General features: G+C 47.6%; 1 protein-coding gene across 3 annotated transcripts in view; it reads right to left on the bottom strand.

The window, feature by feature from the left end:
* Nucleotides 1-9,829, bottom strand: part of Mgll (monoglyceride lipase) — a 101,175-nt gene extending 91,346 nt beyond the window's left edge. Inside the window, exons 1-2 of one of the 3 annotated variants that reach the window (XM_040739124.1) lie at nt 9,672-9,829; nt 8,445-8,589 (exon numbers count right to left, since the gene is read on the bottom strand). In XM_040739124.1, coding sequence (XP_040595058.1) covers nt 8,445-8,569 — 125 coding nt within the window. In that variant the 5' untranslated portion in view covers nt 8,570-8,589; nt 9,672-9,829. Of the gene's footprint in view, nt 1-8,444; nt 8,590-9,072; nt 9,582-9,671 lie in introns of those variants that run through there. The other 2 variants (XM_040739123.1, XM_040739125.1) reach the window with 2 other exon arrangements.
* Between the last annotated feature and the right edge of the window lie 8,736 nt (nt 9,830-18,565).

Here is an 18,565-nt window from a genome sequence, read left to right as displayed (position 1 = left end):
GAAGTAGTGCCATTTCAAGCACAAAATCTGAAGGATAAAGCTAAGTGGAGAAGCACTGGGGTGACCCTACTACAGCCCCCCTTGCTGGGCCTGTGAGTAAAGCCATCTGTGACCAGCAAGTACCCTCCCAGCTTGCCATACACACACTCTAGCTGCCACCACAGACCCCAAAGATCCAGCCAAGGGCAACAGAGACCTGCCAGGTGGAGCCCTCACAAACCAACAACCCCCAACCATGTACTGAGTCACAGCAGCAGAACACTGGCAGAGACGCTCCCCGACACCCAGCCCACTTGAGACCCAGTAAGTGGTGCTGTAGTGACAGCCTCACCCCACGCATCTCAAGCATTTCAGAAATAATGGAGAGAAACTCATATGTAGACTGAGAGTGCTTAACACTGGGACCACTGAAAACCAGTCTCATTAAAGTTAAGAGTTGGCTGCTAGGTGCAGTCCGCTGGCACTGTCCATTGTCCTTCCAGGCAAGAATGATCACATTGTACCTCACAAATAGCAAGGATGAATAAAAATTAACAAAACACAAATGCTAGTCACATGCTCTTGGTGGCAATATACTAGTATGGCCAACAGAAAATGCTGTGGGCTTCCACAAAACACTAGAAATAGAACTACCATATGACCCATTAATAAACCACTCCTAGGTATATTCCTGAAAGGGGGGGGGTAAGTACAGCAAAGAGAGACTCACAGCAAGCTCCAGTTTACTGAATAGACTAGATGGATAAGGAAAATATGAGCATGATTCAGCCACGAAAAGGGATAAAATTGTGTCGTTCGTGGCAATGTGAATGGGGCAATGTGGATGCGGGACACTGTGTTAGATGAAATAAGCCAGGCACAGGCAGACGAGTTCTGAATGTTCCCCCTCACATGTGGAAGCTAGGAAACCTATTTCATAAAATCATAGAATGGGCTCTCTAGAATCAAGGAAGGGGGCAGAGTATGGGGAGAAGGTAGAAACTGGGGGAAGGTGAGTACTAGGGTTCTTCAGTACCTTAAAACCATGTTAATGCATACAATTTAATAAAGACCCACAAGAGAATAATCATTACTGTCTGTGGTCTCCTTAGGTCTGTGACCAGTGCCATGAGGGAAGCAGAGGATGATGGGGGATAAATGTCTACAGGCGGCGATGTGTGTGGACAACCTGAGCTGCTCTGACAAGGAGACTTCAGTCAGAAGTTACAGGTGGCCAACAACGCATTTCCTCATTTCCTCCCCTTTCCTCACCATAAACTCCAACCCCTATCCTGCTTCACTTTCTACTGCAGGGATAAACATCATGACCTGAAGCTTGGGGAGGAGAGTTTATCCTATCTTACCACTCCATCACTGAGGGAAGTAGGGAACCTGGAGGCAGAAATTGAAGCAGAGGCCATGGGGAAGTGCTGCTTACTGGCTTGTTATAAGTTCCAGGACCACCTGCCCAGAGGATAGCACCACCCACAACGGACTGGGCCCTCATCAATCACTACTTAAGGAAATGTTCCTCAGACTTGCTTATAGGCCAATATTATGAAGGCATTTCTCAAGTGAGGTTCCCTCTTCACAGATGGCCCAGTTTGTGTTGACAAACTAACCGGCACACTCTATGACTACCCAGGAGCCTCTGGAAGTCCCCAGGGCTAAGGAAAACCTGTGACGATAAAGACATTCAGTGCTCTAATCTGTTGTTTTACCAGATTTTGTGTCCCCTTTGCCTTTCTTCCTTTCCCCTTCCTTCTTCTGTATTTCCTTCCGTTCTCCTTCCTATCCTTTCTTCCCTCCCTCTTTCTTCCCCTTCCTTATTTCCGGTATGCTGATAATGCTAAGACCAACCATAAAGAACCCAGTGTGTCTCTTATTGGGGAAGGGGAGGCATGCTCTCTCATCACTGAACCCACAAGGATCTGTTGAATGAAACTAGAGCCAGGTGGCCAGCAGTACTAAGGGATTGGCAGATATGGCAGGAGATGCCAGCCTAGGACAGTTGCAGGTGGAGTGGCCTGTGGCACATGGCTCTTTATGATGCCCTCAAACACACAGAGTTCAGTCACCCCAGCTTCACCCATGATTACTACGTAGTCCCACCCCCACCCCCGCAGTAACAGGGTTGAGAAGTGAAAGGAGCTCCCACCCAACAGGAACCTTGCATGACTCTAAAATATAGGACAAGGGTCATCTTGTAATCTCAGCTGTGAAAACTTGCACCACTAAAGACCATTTCCCCCCTTTACACAAAGACATCAAGAGCCTGGCTCACAGGCACAGACAAAGTGCTCCTGGGATTGCAATCTGAACCTAAAGGTGCCGATAGGCGATGGAGGACAAGGCTTCCATTCACAAAGGGGCTTATTTTGCTATCTGCCCTCTCAGACTCCAAACAAAGCCAGATTTGTATCTGCAGAACATTCTTACAGCAACTGGGAGAATTTATCCCTTAACGAAGCCTTTGGGAAAACCAACCCCAGAACAGCAGCAGCCTCTACTCTTCCCACCAGAAAAATCTCTGCCATTCCCAGAGTCTTTAAAAAACAGCCCAGAAGGAACAGCCTACTTAAAAGCAAGATGGTTTGCTAATGCACAGCCAAACACACCAGCAGGAAAATAACAGCTTCCTGGAGGGAAAGAGACTTGTGGAAATTCTTAAAATAGGTGAAAGAATAGAGAGGTGCTTCTAAATGGAGGTGAGGGATTAAAAATAGCAGTGTTGCTGGAATGTGCACAGTAGGGCCCACAATCTCAGGGTTGTTGGGTAGCAACAGGTGTTAAATCAAAGGCGCTTAAAAGGTCTTCATTTCTGTGGTGAGGCGACAGTGTGAACCATGGTGACTCATTCCAGATCTGCTCCAGCGAGTGCCCCAGCACTTCCTGACTGCAGACTAAGTGGCCAGGCAACACTTGTGCTCCCTGGGCCCTTGCATGGTATGGCTCTTTCTGTCAAGTGGAGGTAGATGACCTTCCCTCCTTCATGCCCCTGGTCATTAGGCAGGGACAGTCACTGTCTTCTTTATCTCCATCCCCTCTGGGATGGCCCTCCTTGCTTCTCACTCATTTCCCTAGCAACATCTCCAGCCAGACAGAAGTGAAGACACAGACCTTTGGCTCCAAACTCTGTTTGGCACCTCTGTCCTGTCTCCCCTTCTGGAAGACAGACACTGCTGAGGGCACTGGGTGAAAGGACAAGAGCTGAAATCCAGCCCACACTCTGCTCACCAGCCTTTGGGGTGGAAGCCACCCATGCCATGTAGCTTCACAGGATCCCTCCCTAGCCTTTGCCACATGGTAGGTCTACACACACACACACACACACACTTCCTTTGAAGAGTGCCATTGCCCTCCCTCTCCCCACCTGCTCATATGCCTGGCGAGTGGAAATGACCATGCAAAGTGACCTGTTAGTGCGAGTCTGGTAGGCAGAGAAGAAAAGCAGAGAAGGCCCAGTGCAAGCCTGAGCAACTAATGTTCATCACAGAACTAACGTGCCAGAGCTGAACTATGGAAACCTGGCCATCTTGATTCTTATGGAAGTCGCCAGAAAGTATCACAGACTCGCAGTGTGAAGACACCCCAGGTAGATGTAAGCTAAGAAAGAGGGTGGAGTGGTGATGCCTAGCCCCAGGTGGCCTGAGTTCAGAAGGGATGCAAGGAGATGAAGACATTAAACACATCTGCCAGCAGATGCCCTGAACACAACAAGAAAACAGGGAGACAAGAAAGGGGTGAAGACCTGGCCTACATCCTGCTTGGAAACCGCAAAGGGAGAGAAGACTGACCTCTGGGAACAGAATTTCTACAAGGCAGAAGTGGTGGACAGTGTAGTCATTCCAATTCTTCATCTCCCCATCTATCTCCAGATGGCTGGAAGGGACCCTCATCCTTGATAGCCACATACCAGTGTGAGGAGGGTGTTATGGGGCAGGCGGGAGGAAGGACTGTGACATCTGAACAAGCTTCTAGCAAGTGGCTTCTTCTCCAGATAAATTTGCATAAGTGGGAGGAAACGTTTCAGGTTGGCACTCGGTAACATTCCAAATGGAGAGGGAAGGCAGATAAAGGAGGAGCCAGGGTGTCCAGGAAAGGGGGCACAGAGGTCCCTCAGTAGAACCCCACCCTAGGGAGCTGGAGAAGAACAGCAAGCAATTGAGCTCCAGCTTACCACAGAGCCAGCAACAAGCATGGCTCACAAACACAGGTCATGAACAAACATCACCCTTGTCATCCATCACCCATGCACACCCCCTCACAGACCCACCCTACACTCCATCTCAACATAGAAAAATCTAGACAATGGTGCAGGTAGCACACAGTCTGAGCCTGGCCTCACTGGGAAGCCAGAGAAGCACCATGGGGGAAGGGCACATCTAGCAAGGCCACTGGAACTGGGAGGCTTGGGTCCTGGAGTCTGAGAAGCGCGGGCAACCACTACTGATAGCAATAGAAAGATTCAGCTCTTACAAAATCCAAGGTTTGGCTTCCCAGCCAGACGCAGGCAGGCCAGCCCACTGATCCATGTGCCTCAGGACATCTGGGGCTAGAGTGGTCACATGCAGAGGCTCCCTTAATTAGAGTCACAGTGGCCACAGAAAACCCAGAGACCAAGTGCATGGTACACAAGGAGGCCATCAGGCTGGAGAAGAGAGCGCTGGGGCCTGGCTCAGCCCTGTCCACTTAGCCTCTGCTCCAGGCAGGTGAAGAGAGGCACTCCTGCCTGGAGCCAGCAGGCCGGGGCAGAGCTGGGTAATCCTGTAATTACAGAGTACACTCCAGCCTCAGACACATGGAGCAGATGGGCACTTTAGGGGCTTCTCCATCACCAAATCAGCATTGTTCTCAGAACAACTGAATCCCCACCCAGAGCAATCACTGTTCTTGGAGAACAGCTATGTGACTCTCACTCCTGATTCAAAGTTGAACTTTGTAGGAACTGAGGACCACTTGGTGAAAGGAACAAAAAGGTAACCCCAGGGCATGGAGCAGCCGCAGATGCCTAGTTCAGGAGAACTCATGGCCTCTTGACCCCATCCTCAGGCCAGTGTCTATGAACCTGCCCATCAGAGGAAGCATGCCAAAGAACCAGAAGTTGAAGAGCATGGAGTCCGCTGTGAGGCAGCTTGTCACCTGGGACAGCATGAGCGCTTTTTTCTCCTCTTTCTCCACTTTTGATATGTAAATAGTGGTGGTGGATTACTTTACATCTATGAAGTGATCTTCATCCTAACCCCAATTGTAAGAATTAATTAAGGCAGCACTACCTGGAAGGACAACGTTGGCCATGACTGATGGTGGTCTAGGAGAGTAACTGACACAGGATCTGAAGAGTCTGGAGCAACCCAGCAAAGGGCATTCACAGCACTGTGTGTGTGTGTGTGTGTGTGTGTGTGTGTGTGTGTGTGTGTGTGTGTGTGTAGAAGACAGAGGTCAGCCTTGGAAGCTGTCCATCTTGGTTTTTGAGACACGGCCTCTCACTGGGACCCGCGGCACGGTGCACAGGTCAAGGCTGACTTGCCTGTCTCCCCGGCACTAGAGATACAACTGCATGGTCACAGCACCGCTCCCAGAACCCAGATCTTCACTCACGATTGCACAGCAAGCACTTTATTGACTGCATCATTTCCCCAGGCTGCTAAATGCTTTATAACTCTCTATCTTGGCTCCTTCCTGGGAAAGCAGCCACAGTAGCAACCACACTGTTTCCCTTTGGATTGGTGTGGACATTGAAGAGATCAGGTATGGACAGGGCCTAGACCAATCTCTGAACCGTACTAGGTAGGTCCTCCACAAAAATAAGATCCACAGTAAGTAACACAGTATTTTCATGACTGTAAATACATCTGGATGAGTAAGACCTACCTTGATGTGACCAAAGGGAGTAATTCTTAACTGAACCCAAGACTCTAGACCACCATATTGAAAACAGTATGTTTGCATGTTCATACTGCAACAGCTATTCCAGGAATGCTCTCTTCTTCCTTAGGGTCTGGGGAGTTTACCATTTGTAAAGATATAATCCCTTCCGCTTCCGCTATACAACTATCTCAAGAGCAGCTAGCTCTCCTGTTCCTCAGGGAGTTTTACCCAGCGTCCAGAAGCAGGTTGGGCTGGTTTGCCAGCTTGTCACCAGCAGACTCCTGTAACTTTGTTGCCTGGGCACCTGCAGAGCCAATCCTCCAGATCTCAGGTGCTCTGGGAAGGGGATAGGAGGACAACAAGCTGACCGTAAAAAGCAACCTAACAAATGACAAGTCACAGAGACAGACCCCAGGGTTCCAGTGAGCAGGCATCTGAGGCTCAAAGTAACGAAGAAATGGCTGCACATCATGTGGTCAGTGGGACAGGCATGAAGGTTCGGCCTCCTTGTCTTTCTCTTTCTTTCTGACTGGGTGGAGGCATGTTATACAAGGGGAGGCCCAACTTGCAATGAGGACAGGAAAGGTACTCTCTCTCCCTGACAACAAATGGACGACGCTATGTGGGCAATGGCATTTTTGGGATCTCTCAGAATATGAGAGACAAAAGCTTGTCTCCTGTGATTGAGACCTGGAGACCCCTGGCTACCAGCTGGCACAGTCCCCTGCCCTAAGTCCCACTGCCATTCCACCACGATGGCTGCTAGGACACTTTCTAAGGAGCCATTAAGACCTCTCGAAGGCCCATCAACTACAAGGATGTATAGCTCTCTCCAAATGAGCCTTCCAGGACAGTGTTGTCTCAATTTGTCTGAGCTGGTTATGAAATGTTCCCAAGACTGGCTCCATCAGAGGCAGTCCCCAATCCCAAAGGTAGTTTACCAACTGGATTCTCTCTGGGAGGTGGTGGCAGGCCAGGCAGACAGTGGGATCCAGAGACAACTACCTAGTTTATTTTTGAAACCATGGCAGAACCCGGGACCTGTCTATCCTCTCTTACAACACAGAGCTAACAGTATAGGAAATGGCCAAGCCACAAATGCTATTGGTTCTGCGACTTTCTCTAGTTCATGCCTCCTGCCCTTTAACTTGGTTTTTTTCTGGGCGCACATTTCTTCCAAATCTTGAGCCCAGCAGCTGCCGCTGTCCAGCTCCATTCCTATGCCCATTGCATCTATCACAAGGCAGATGCTGACTTCCAAGAGCCAGTTCAGTTGAAGCCAAGATGTTGGGCTGCTGTCTCTAACTAGAGCAAAAGCAAGTGAGCTGGGAGATTGTGAAAACCACCCACAGCCAAGGCGAGGGCAGCCAACTTGGCCATTCCTGGCCCAGTCCACCATCTCCCTTCCCCCGATGGAGACTGCAGGCCCTCTGTGTTCTACTGTGAACTAGGGCACTGTCACTACTCCACCAACAAAGCCTCCAAAGGCTCAGGCTGGACATCAACAACGGACTTTCATTCCATTTCCCCTCCTGTAGTGATTAAACTGCTCACTGTATAAGGACTTGTTAGAAAGTAAAAATAATGTCCGGTGCTAGTCCTGGGTAAGTCAGAGTGAGGATTAATGATTAATGAGGGGATCGACACTCCACACTCCACACACCTGCACACACTCCTCTACAGCTCATCTTTAAGAACTGGCGAAGCATCACCAGCCTGTGCACCACTGCCCACTGTGGTAACACACTGGAGACAGCAGGAGCGGTGCAGCTGCCCCGAAGCTATGGTATAAACAGCCGCTACCTCCATGTTGTTAGCAGAAAGCCTGCTGGATTGCACACACCTGGTTGAGAAAGTCAACTCAACTAGGTAACCCCAGAGCCCCAGTGGGAAACACAACCCATACCCACCAGGACCCTGGGAGACAAAGGCCCATGGGACAGGTTAGCCTCCTCTAAGACAGGGAACAGGAACGGTGACTTCACCAGGCCAAGGCTGCCACAAATACTCTCTTCCCTGAATAACACCAACAAGCAGGGCTCCCAGCACGCTCTTCACCCAGAGGGAACAGAATGGTAAGAGAGCAGCTGTCTGGATAGGCCCAGCCCCAGCCCCAGCCCATTTCTAACAGCAAGGCAAATTCTAGATTCAGGTGGGGAAGGGACAGGGTGATTGAGCTAGCAAGGAGCCAGAAGAAAAAAAAAAAAAAAACACCAGACCCCTCTCACCCCAGCAGCGGGGCATCAGGGTTAAACAGGAATAGACAGGAAAGGTTAAAAGGTACATACACACACATGATTTTAGTTTTCTTATGAACTGAGCCCATTTTTTTCTTTAATAGTTAAGTTTGCTTTTGAATGAATGATTCCAACAGGAAATTAATTCTGGTACCAGAAAAAAGAAAAGAAAAAAGTCACGTGAGTCTCTAAAAAGACAGTAAAACCCTATCCTAGTTGTAGTGAAAAGAGAGCTCTTGATCCCTCATTCTTAAGGAAATCCTGTGTTAAGTACACCTCTCAACTCCGCTACCACCACTGTGCCAGGGGGAAGAGAAGCAGGTGCCACGAAGGAGGCGGCACAGGGAGAGCACTTACTTGGGTGTGCCAGTGGGCTTCCAGTACCTACAAAAGAGGTACTGTCCGTCTGCGTTGACCAGGTGAGGCAGGTCCTGGTAGGGAACATTCTGGGGAGTTCGCCTGGGAGAACTTGCCTCAGGCATCCTTAAGAGATCTTCTGGCCCTTGGAAGAAAGGTGGACATATTCTAAAGTCAGAAACTCACTCATGTCCACTGCGGAGGAAAGTAAGCCTTGTTCAGGGTCAGGACAGTGACTTTTTTTTTCTAAGCAGTTAAAAAAACAAAACAACAACAAAAAATCACCTCAATTTGACATATATATTTAAAATTACATATATCTCTTGCAAACCTCTCCTTGTCTGTAAACTCATGCTTGTCCTTAAGTCCTTTTTTTTTTAAGTGCCTCATTACAGCCCCCTCCCATCTGTGTTTATTTTAAATCATCTCAGGAAACTTCATCTTAAAGACTGTTTTAGCTGTATGTAATCAAGCGGAAATTACAGTCAGTTCCGTGGGTACAAAGCCCCAGCTGCAGGGACCCATCTCTCCTAAAATCTCCACTGAGTGGATTCTAGGGGCCATAATAAGTAAGTGATGAGCCCCGAGCGATTTCTCCCTTCTGAATGCCAAAGATGCCATGACAAACCTGTTTCCATTCCGTCCTGGCTTTCACATTCCACTACCGCCACAGCCTCGAGTATCAGCGCCAGGCAAACGAGGGCTGTTCCCTCATCGCGGCCGCAGGGCAGCACCGCGGGGTCTGCGCCCTCCCCGCCTGGGCTGCAGGGGTGCGAGCAGCTCCCTCCTGCCGCTCCAGCTCTAGTTCAAGTCACCACTTTTCTAGAACACACCCCTGAAGGGGTTCCGGGAGCGAGGGATAGCCGGTTCCCAGCCCGGAGCTGCTGCGAGACGCGCTCCGCGGCACCGCGCATTCGCGCAGATGCGGGTCCCCGAGCAAAGTCACCCCGATTCTCCGACAAACTTTGCCTCCTGCCCGCCCGAGACTGCTTGGGGAAAGAAGCCCCGCGGCTGTCATCGGCACGCCACACACAGCGAGGACTTGGCCCGTGTCCCCACACCGGGCTGGGAAGATTCAGTTGACGGCACAAGTCGGTTTGGGGGTTGGTGCGAGGGCGCGAGGGGCGCGCTCACGCTGACACGCGCGCACACTCGTGCGCACGCACACGCGCGCAGGGGACCCCTGGCGGTGGCTCCTATCCTGAGGCAGGGGCGGGAGGCAGTTACCCGGGCCACGAGCGCCGCTGTCACGTCCCCCGAGCACCACGCGGGTCCGGGTCTGCGGAGGGCTAGAGCCAGACTACTGCGCGTGGCCGGCTGCGGCGATAGGGCGCGGCGTCTGCGCCGCCACTTTATCCCCAGCCGCTCGGCGGCGGCGGGGGCGGCCCGCTGGGTGGGGACGCGCGGGGAGGCGGCGCCGGGGGCCCACGTGTGCCCGGCCCCCGGGGAGGAGCGGGGCACCGCCCGCCGACCTGCCACGCGCTCTTCCCCGGCCCTACGCGGCAGCCACATGGGGACTGTCACGGGGCTCCTCCAGCCCAGGAGCACAGACGAGAGCACTGATCCACACACAGGTACCCAGAGCAGAAACATGCTCACAGGTACTGAATGCACTCGAGAGAGACCCACATTCACATAGCACAGGTGCAGGCACACCCAAATAGACACAAGAACACATCCTCAGAATCCTTCCCCCAAATGCTAGCTGCACACAGGGGCACACATGAATGTCACAGTTACTACATTAATTTAGACACACAACAGCATGGACTCACACTTCCTACATACTATGCACATAGATTAAAAACAATACACCACATGCACAGTGTAGACACAAAAACCACAGCTCTCATCTTAAAGGAAATAAGATTATTTTGGAGCCATTTTGAGTGGCCATAGCCTGGGAACACAGACTTAGGTTACCCAAATTCCGTGTTGCAATATGGAAGCAGTTTCAGGAAGTTTTTATAGTTTTACAGAACAGAGAAAGTCATAAATCCAGGCAAGTTTAAAATACATTAGTGGGTACACCAGCGAAGTAGGTACAGTGAGACAGGGGAAGTTTTCTTACAGGTTCAAGATGCTCTCTGACGGCATTCTTAGCTTTTGGATTGGTAGAAGCTAGTTGTCCTGTTAAGTCAATAGATTCTAAAAGGTTTTTTATCTATTGTCAGGAGATGTTAGTTCGTACAAAGAGGGTTAAGGAAGGAATGACTGTTCTGGAAGACCAGAATTTAGCCCAAGATAAGGTAATTCCCCTCGGGACGTGCAACATTTCAACCTCTCTTCAGTACTGAAATACTGATCCACTCATCTCTGCAGACACAGATTCTTTTTAGTTTTCCTTCACAGCCAGATGCAGTTTCTTTCGGAGAGTTTTCATTCACAACAGAGATGAACAACACACCACACACACCCAGACAGGTAACACACACACACACACACACACACACACACACACACACACACACACACTACATGAAACCACTTTCCCTGGGTACCCCAGGAGCCTGGTCCCACCAGCACAGCTGGCTATGTAGCTGTGGAGTGTCTGGAATCCGGCCCTAAATTTACAGCCTGTCCACTGTGTCTTACGCCTGACACCTGACAACTGCACTTTGTTCTTGACCAACCACTTTGCAAAATAGCAGTACTGAATGGTGCCACTGTTGTTGCCTAGTGGGGGCATCCTCAGAAGTGAGGCTGCAGCAGAGCCTGCAATCTAACCTGAAAAATAAGAGGCCATCTGAGAGACAGTCTGGGTGCAGGCCATGCTCACTCTCTGCCTTAGGCAGATCTCCAGGGCTTGGACATAGCATAGAAGGAGTGGCTAAATGACTTCTTGGGGCTGTTTTTGTATTTTCTGGTAGGCCAGGATTAGAGGCAGCAGGCTCAGGGAGGGGCTGGGAGTCAGGTCTCAAAGCTGGACTGGGCCTGTTAGTTACATACCAGTGTTTACTTCAACTGTGGTTTACTGAAAGGAAGGGTGGCCAGATCCGGCAACCACTGTTTTGAATGTTCCCAACACCAGTGTTTTGTGACTCTCAATGGTTTGAAAGTTTTGAGAAGAGAGATCACTGGAACTGTCAGCAGGATTTCTCCTAAATGTAGAGTTGCTCCCAACTAGTCACAGACTGAGAGTTAAGAGATTTAGGGCCTGGGTGTGGTGTGGTGCACCTGTAGTCTGGTTATTCAGGGAGTGGGACTGGCCATCCATAGAGGATATGAGTTCCACACCATCCAGAGCAATGGTGGTGTCATGGAGTTCAAATCCACCAGGGAAAGACCATAGGTTTGAACCAAATTGTAATTAAATCAATTTACAGTTACCGCCAGCAGGCTGACAGCCTTAAAACCAAATCGAAGGCATGCCACACAAAAGGGGCTAGAGGAAGGGCATTTAAAGGTGGGCGCCACAGTGACTGAAGCTGAGTGAGAAGCTGCTTTCACTCCCCTTGGCTGTGGGGAGCTGTCTCTCTCCCCGCAGTACACATCGACAAAGGAGCTGCCTCACTCCCTGGTACACATCGGTAAGTGTGTTCACAAAAACCAGAGCAAGCGGTTAGTCATCTCACAGCACTTTTACAGTTCTGGGGAGAGGGCAAGGAGTCGGGGTTCCTGGGAACTTATCTTTTAGGACTGTAGAATGGGTGCACAGGACAAAATGGGATCTTCCTTAGCCATCACAGTAGGACCCAGCGAGAGGAGGGGAGAAACAAAGCCAGTTGCCCCTGATGGTAGCTTCTTACAAAACTACAGAGCAACAGCACAGTGATAGTGGAGGGTTTTTTTGTTTTGTTTTGTTTAGTTTGTTTTGTTGTTGTTTTTGATAGTGTCCCACTCTGTAGCTCTGGATGGCTTGGAACTCATAGCTATCCACCTGTCTCTGCTCCCAAGTGCTGGAATAAAAGATGTGTCCCGTGGTGCCTGCACAGCATTGAATGTATGCAGTCAAGAAAGAGCGTTTCCATCCACTGAGACCCCCATACCACCTTTAGAGCAACACTCCCTTCCCTTCCCTTTCCTCTTTCCCCACAACCTCTGGCAGCCTTGGCTTTGTTCTCCATTTCTAAAATGTATTTGTCATCTCAGGTTGTTTTGTAAATGGAATCATGAGGTAGAGAGGCAACTTTTAGTACTTTTGCCATTTAGCACAGTCTGGATAATCTGGCTTCATGGTCCACAAATCACAGTACTGCACCGTTCACCTGATTAAGGGCAGTTCATTTGTGTGGTTTCCAGTTTGCAGCTAACCCAGAATAAAGCTACTGTGAATGCTGGCTAGGCACAGTCACCCTCCCAGCGTACAGAATTGCTAACACGGGAGTACTTTCAGTTCGAGATCAGCCCGGTCTGCATAGCTAGACCTTGTCCCAAATAAACAAGAAAGGAAAAGAATAGCTTGCTTAGTTTTCTAAACAGCTGATAAAATGTTTTCCAAAGTGGGTGTATCTATTTACATTATCACTGTTGTTTCCATGAAAGTAATGTTTATTTTTTTTAATTTTATGTATGTGTGGCTGGGTGTATGTAATGTACATCACATTGAATGCAGGAGCCCAAGTAGGTCAGAAAAGGGCATTAGGCCTCCTGGAACTGGAGTATAGATAGATGGTTGTGAACTACCATCTGGGTGCTAGGAACCAAGCCCGGGGCCTCTGCAAAAGCAGCCAGCGCTCTTAACTGCTGAACCATCTCTCCACCCTCTCCTCCCCGATTTTTTTTAAGCCTGTCTCTGTGCGTCTTATGTTTTTTATCTGCATTTATCTGATAGCTCATGTTGCCAGGTGCCTTTCCATGTGCCTGTCTTCTCTACATCCTAGTGAAATGCCTCATTGTGCCCTTTGACCATTGTCTTATTTATTGTGTGTTTAAACAGTTGAGTTCTGAGTGCTCTGGATGTATTCTAGATGCAGTCCTGTGTCAGATGTGTGATTGGCAAGTGTTCTCTCCTGACGTATAGTCTGCCTCTGAAGCCTCTTCAGAAGGTCATTTGCAAAGCAAAAGCTTAAATTTGGGTCACAAACAAATTTTCAGTGTTTGCTTTAATGGATCATGTGTTTGGTGTTAAGAGAAGTCTTTGCTTAGTCCTGTGTTTGAGAGTATTCATTCATAGTCAGGGTTATATTGTTTTATATTTTATGTTTAAGGTTTAGTTCAGAGGGGTTTTTTGTTTTGATTTTGTTTGTTTGTTTGTTTTGGTCCACATATATCAGTAGCTCCTGCACCTTTAGCCGAGAGACAATTTTTCTTCCCACGAATTGTTTTTACACTTTTCTCAAAATTCGGTTGGTTTTTCTGTATGAGTCTGTCTCTGGTTCGCCATTTTACCCCATTGGTTTGTGCTAGCTTCTCTGGGAATACCATTGGCAATACCATGGTCTTGATTGTTGAAGTTCCCTAATAAGCCTATAAATTCTATATATTGATACTCACTTCATATTTCACAAGATTGGTTCAGCTATTCTAGTTCCTTCACCTGTTCACATAATTTTTGTCTATACCTATTTAAAATTCGTGCTGAGATTTTGACAGGAAATATATTGAACATGGATATCAATTTGCCCAGAATTGACATTTTCAAGGTTAAGTTTCACAAACCATGAACATTAGTAAGTCTATCTACTTCTTTCTTTCAATACAAGGCAGTACTTTTAACAGCATACAAGTCTTACACAAATATTTTAGATTTATACTTTTTTCCTTTCTTTCTTTCTTTCCTTTGCAAGACAGGATTTCTCTGTGTAGCCCTGGCTGTCCTGGAACTCCCTCTGTAGACCAGGCTAGTCTCCAACTCAGAGATCTGCCAGCCTCTCCTGAGTGCTGGAATTAAAGGTATAAGCCACCACTGCCCTCCTAAATTTATACTTATATTTGTAAATGTCATATGTTGCTTCCCTCAGTGTTCCTAGGTTAATTTCTAGTCTATGGTGATGAAATTGACTTTTGTTTCCTGGGCTTGTAATCTGTAAACTTGCTCAACCTATTTATTAGATATAATGTAGGAGGGCTCGGGTCTTGTTTTATTTTATTTATAGCTTCCTTGGGGTGTTTCTACATATACCATTATTATATTTGAACTGAGTTTCTTGCAGACAACATGTAGTTGCATTTGTATTTATTTATTTTAATTTTATTGATTTGCCTGTTTGTCTTTGGTGCAGGGAATCAGTAGCAAAGGATTGGTCAGCTGCAGACATTGTTTTCATCTCACACATCTGAGAAGGTCTGGGATTCCCTTCCCTCCTGAAGGGTGTTTTCGCTGAGGATGGGATTTTATGATGACAGTTCGTGCCCACTGATGGCGCCCACTTCCATTCCCTTCAGTTCTCATAGGCAACATCGCTTCCTTCTCATTACTTTCAAGATGTTTTTGTGTCTTTAGTTTGCAGAAGTTTCATTGCGTGTCTTGGTGTGAATCCTTCAGGTTTAGTTTATGTGGCGTTTTTCAGCTTTTTTAATCTGAAGAAGTCAAGGTTTATGTGTGTTGACCAATCTGGAACATTTTCACATGAGCAGTATTATTTCTTTACCCTTCTCCAGATTTCTTGGCTTTCCTTTTCTTAGTCTTGACTTTTGGCCAGCTTTTGTGTTCTTCTCCATGGCTTTTGTATTTTTGGGTTACTGGATTCCTTGACACCGAGGGATTTATAAAGCAAAAGCAAAACTGAATAAACTTAACACCTGTCCTTGGGTTTAAGGGTCTCATGAGTCTTTTCTCTCCACCATTTTGAATTCTTTTATGTTAGTTTTTCAGACACGGTGGGTCCAAGGTATTCTTATTTAACAGACAGAATGAGGCAAGGATATTCCCCACCACCCAATCTTTGCAGCATGCAGCAGAGAAATCACTACCAGGTCTTTAGCGACCTTGTGCCCTCAGAAACTGTTGAGCATGACAGCTCCAGACACAACCAGGTCCGAAAAAAAAAAGGTCAGTGACAGATTCTTCTGCAACTGTGATGAACTGGCTTGGTGACAATTCAAGGAAAAATTACATCTTTCTACCCTCTCAAGAGCTCTTACGTGCCCTGAGGTGCACTGGGGCTTGAGGAGAGTGACCATGCTGGAAATCCCAGCCAAGAAGGGGAAAGAACCCATTAGGGGGCAGCAAGAAGACCAGGTTCTTCTCTCATGGAAACTTCAGAGAAAGTGACTGCACTTCTCACAGTCTTTGGGGTTTTGGTTGGTGTAAACCCATTATACGTGGCTTGTGTTAGGAGGAAGTGGAGGTTGGGAATAGAAATTGTACTTAAAGAAAATAACAGGGGGACATAAAACTTGGTATGTGAAGTCAGGGGAAAATAAAGCTGAGTAATTTGGGCCTCACAACCCAGCAATGCTGGCTAGCGGGGTCACTTCCTGGTAAGTTTCTTCGCCTCGAAGGCTTGCCTTCTCACCTGAGACCGGGGAATACCCTAGCTAAGATGATGACTGTGGTGCTGGTGGCTTAGCTCCACTAAACTGGCCGTGCCAAACCTGACACAAGAAAAGGAGCTTTTGAATATGAAGTTTTTAATGTGAATTTTAGAAATTGTTGATTACATGTTGCAAATCTAGATTTACTATGGACAGGTGGGACATACTATGTTGAGGGGACAGGGAACTTTCTGCTCTGAACAGTAAGAGGGTGTGGCTCTCTCTGCTGAGGCAGCAGGTACTAAAATGGCAGCAGGCTAGTGGGTCTGGAATTGGAGTGAGCTCAGGTTGGGGACTGAGGCTGAAGTCAGGCCAGAAGCAGTCCCTGGGGCTGGGAGAGCAGCATGCTTGACTGAAAGATGGCAGCAGAGGTGTGGCCTGCCAGTCCACAGGGGACTTGGCCTGAGGACACTTTTACAGTATTTGCATTGCTAACCAATGTCTAACAATCATGACATCTCACCCAGTAATGCTGGCCTGGGTTTCCTCTAAAGATAAAGGCCTCACATCTTGCCCACCCACCACTCATTTCAAGCAGTGTGAGCCTCTTCCTACTTCCCACCCCTCATCCAGCCCACCTCCAAAATAGCCAACTTGGATTTCCGGGTGGTTTGGCTGGGTGGTGCTTTCCTGAGTTACCTACATGGAGGAAGGAAGGAAGCTTGGGAAGCAGGGTCAAGTTCAGTGTGGACTTTTGAAAAACAGTGTTGGTCTCTCTGGGGGAAGCCAATCCGGAAGGCTTAGTGAAGGCTACAGTAGGTCAGAGTTGAAGAGGTGAAGGTTTAGGAGTTGACACTTGTGAGTGATGATGTCATGAACATGCTTTACACAGGGAATGTGATCTGGAAAGACAAATGGTCCTGGGGTACTTCTTAGGAGAAGGAGAAGGAAAGGGGAAAGAGTTTGAAAAAGCAAAGGAATCAGAAACCACAAGAGCATGATTCACATTCCAAAGTCACTGCACGTTCCCAGAAAGAGCCTGAAAGTGCCCAGAAGCCAAGCAAAAAAGAATTGAGAGATACTCAGTGGGGTAGGTGACACTGTGAGGTTGTAGAGAACCCAGTTCACAGGTTAATGCAGAGAGACATGAATGTACATTATTTACAAAGTGATTGGAAAGTAAGTCTTCTGTGAAAAAGAGGCAGCTCAGGGCAGTGGGCCCTAGAGTCTGGTCATTTGGATTAAGATCCTAGGCCTGCTGGCCTGGAACTCCATGATCACAAGCAGGTGAATATTGTATAATATTAGATTAAGATGTGTTATATTCGTTTATGCTATAGAATATTTGTTTAATGATGCCAAGATATGTTGCATTCTTTTACATTGCATTTGTTTAACTCTGTGAAGCTGTGTTACTCTGCCTGCCTGAAACACCTGATTGGTCTAATGAGGAGCTGAATAGCCAATAGTGAGGCAGAAGAGAGAAATAGGCAGGGCTGCCAGGCAGAGAGACTAAAAGAAAAGAAAAGAAAGAGAAGAATGAAGATAGAGAAAAGGAGAATGAGTGAGAGGAAGATGACAAGGGCCAGCCACACAGCTAGCCATGAGTAAGAAGGAAAGAACAGTATATATAATAGAGAAAGGTAAAAGCCCAGAGGCAAAACATAGTTAAAGAGAAGCAGGATAATTTAAGAAAATCTGGCTAAAAACAAGCCAAGCTAATGCTAGACATTCATAAGTAAAAATAAGTCTCCATGTATTTTTGGGGGGTCTGGGTTGTGGACCCACAAAGAGTTAAAAACAACAACACCTAAGGTGAATGGCCCACTTCCTGTCCCTATACAATGAAGATGGTTTCTGTCTGTTTTGTGGGACCAAATGGAACACAGGGCCTGGTACATGGTAGGTAGAGTGGAAAAGAACTTCTTTGGGCTTATAGGCATAGTGGAGTGCCAGGGAAAGCCTGACCTGCTGGTACTGTTAAAGTCAGAAAACAAGAAGTACACTGGTGATCTACAGTGAAGTGGGGTGACTCCAAGTAATGCGTATGGTACCTGTCTTAAGAACACTGGGAATGTTCTGCAAGCCTCATAATAAAGAACTGATAAAGATTTGCAACCATAAGCATGCTTGTTTCTTTGCTTGTTTGTTTGTTTAGTTTTTCAAGACAGGGTTTCTCTGTGTAGCCCTGGATGTCCTGTAGACCAGGCTAGCCTTGAATTCATACTCACCTGCCTCTGTCTCCCAACTGCTGACATTAAAGGCTTGTGCCATCACTGCCCCGCCTATCATAGGTTTTTTTTTTTACCTGATTTAAACATTATACAATGAGTACATAGATTGAAACATTTCCTTCTACCCTACTTATACATGCAAATTTGGTTATTCCTGTTTTCTTTTGTTTTGCCTTTTGAGATGTTCTGTAGCTCAGACTGGCCTTAAACCTCCTGCCTCCCCCTCCTGATTATAGGCATGTGCCACCACGATTAGCAATATGTACAACTTTTATGTCTTTATATACCAGTTAAAAATACATTGTTGACTGGGGATGTAGCCTAAGTGGTAAAGCATTTACTTAGCATGAACAAAGCCTCGGTTTCATATCCAGCACTACACATACACAGGGGGAGTAAAAGACCATATATAACAAGGCTGTGGATGAGGAGAGGACTCAGTTGCTAAAGGGCTTGCTAGGAAGTGTGACTCCCTGAGTTTGATTCCCGCCACTTACCTAAAAAGCCAGGCATGGTAGTGCATGCTGG

The sequence above is a fragment of the Mesocricetus auratus genome, unplaced genomic scaffold, assembly GCF_017639785.1.
Source record: "Mesocricetus auratus isolate SY011 unplaced genomic scaffold, BCM_Maur_2.0 Super-Scaffold_100676, whole genome shotgun sequence".
Classification (NCBI taxonomy): Eukaryota; Metazoa; Chordata; class Mammalia; order Rodentia; family Cricetidae; genus Mesocricetus; species Mesocricetus auratus.
This window is presented reverse-complemented; position numbering and strand designations above follow the sequence as displayed.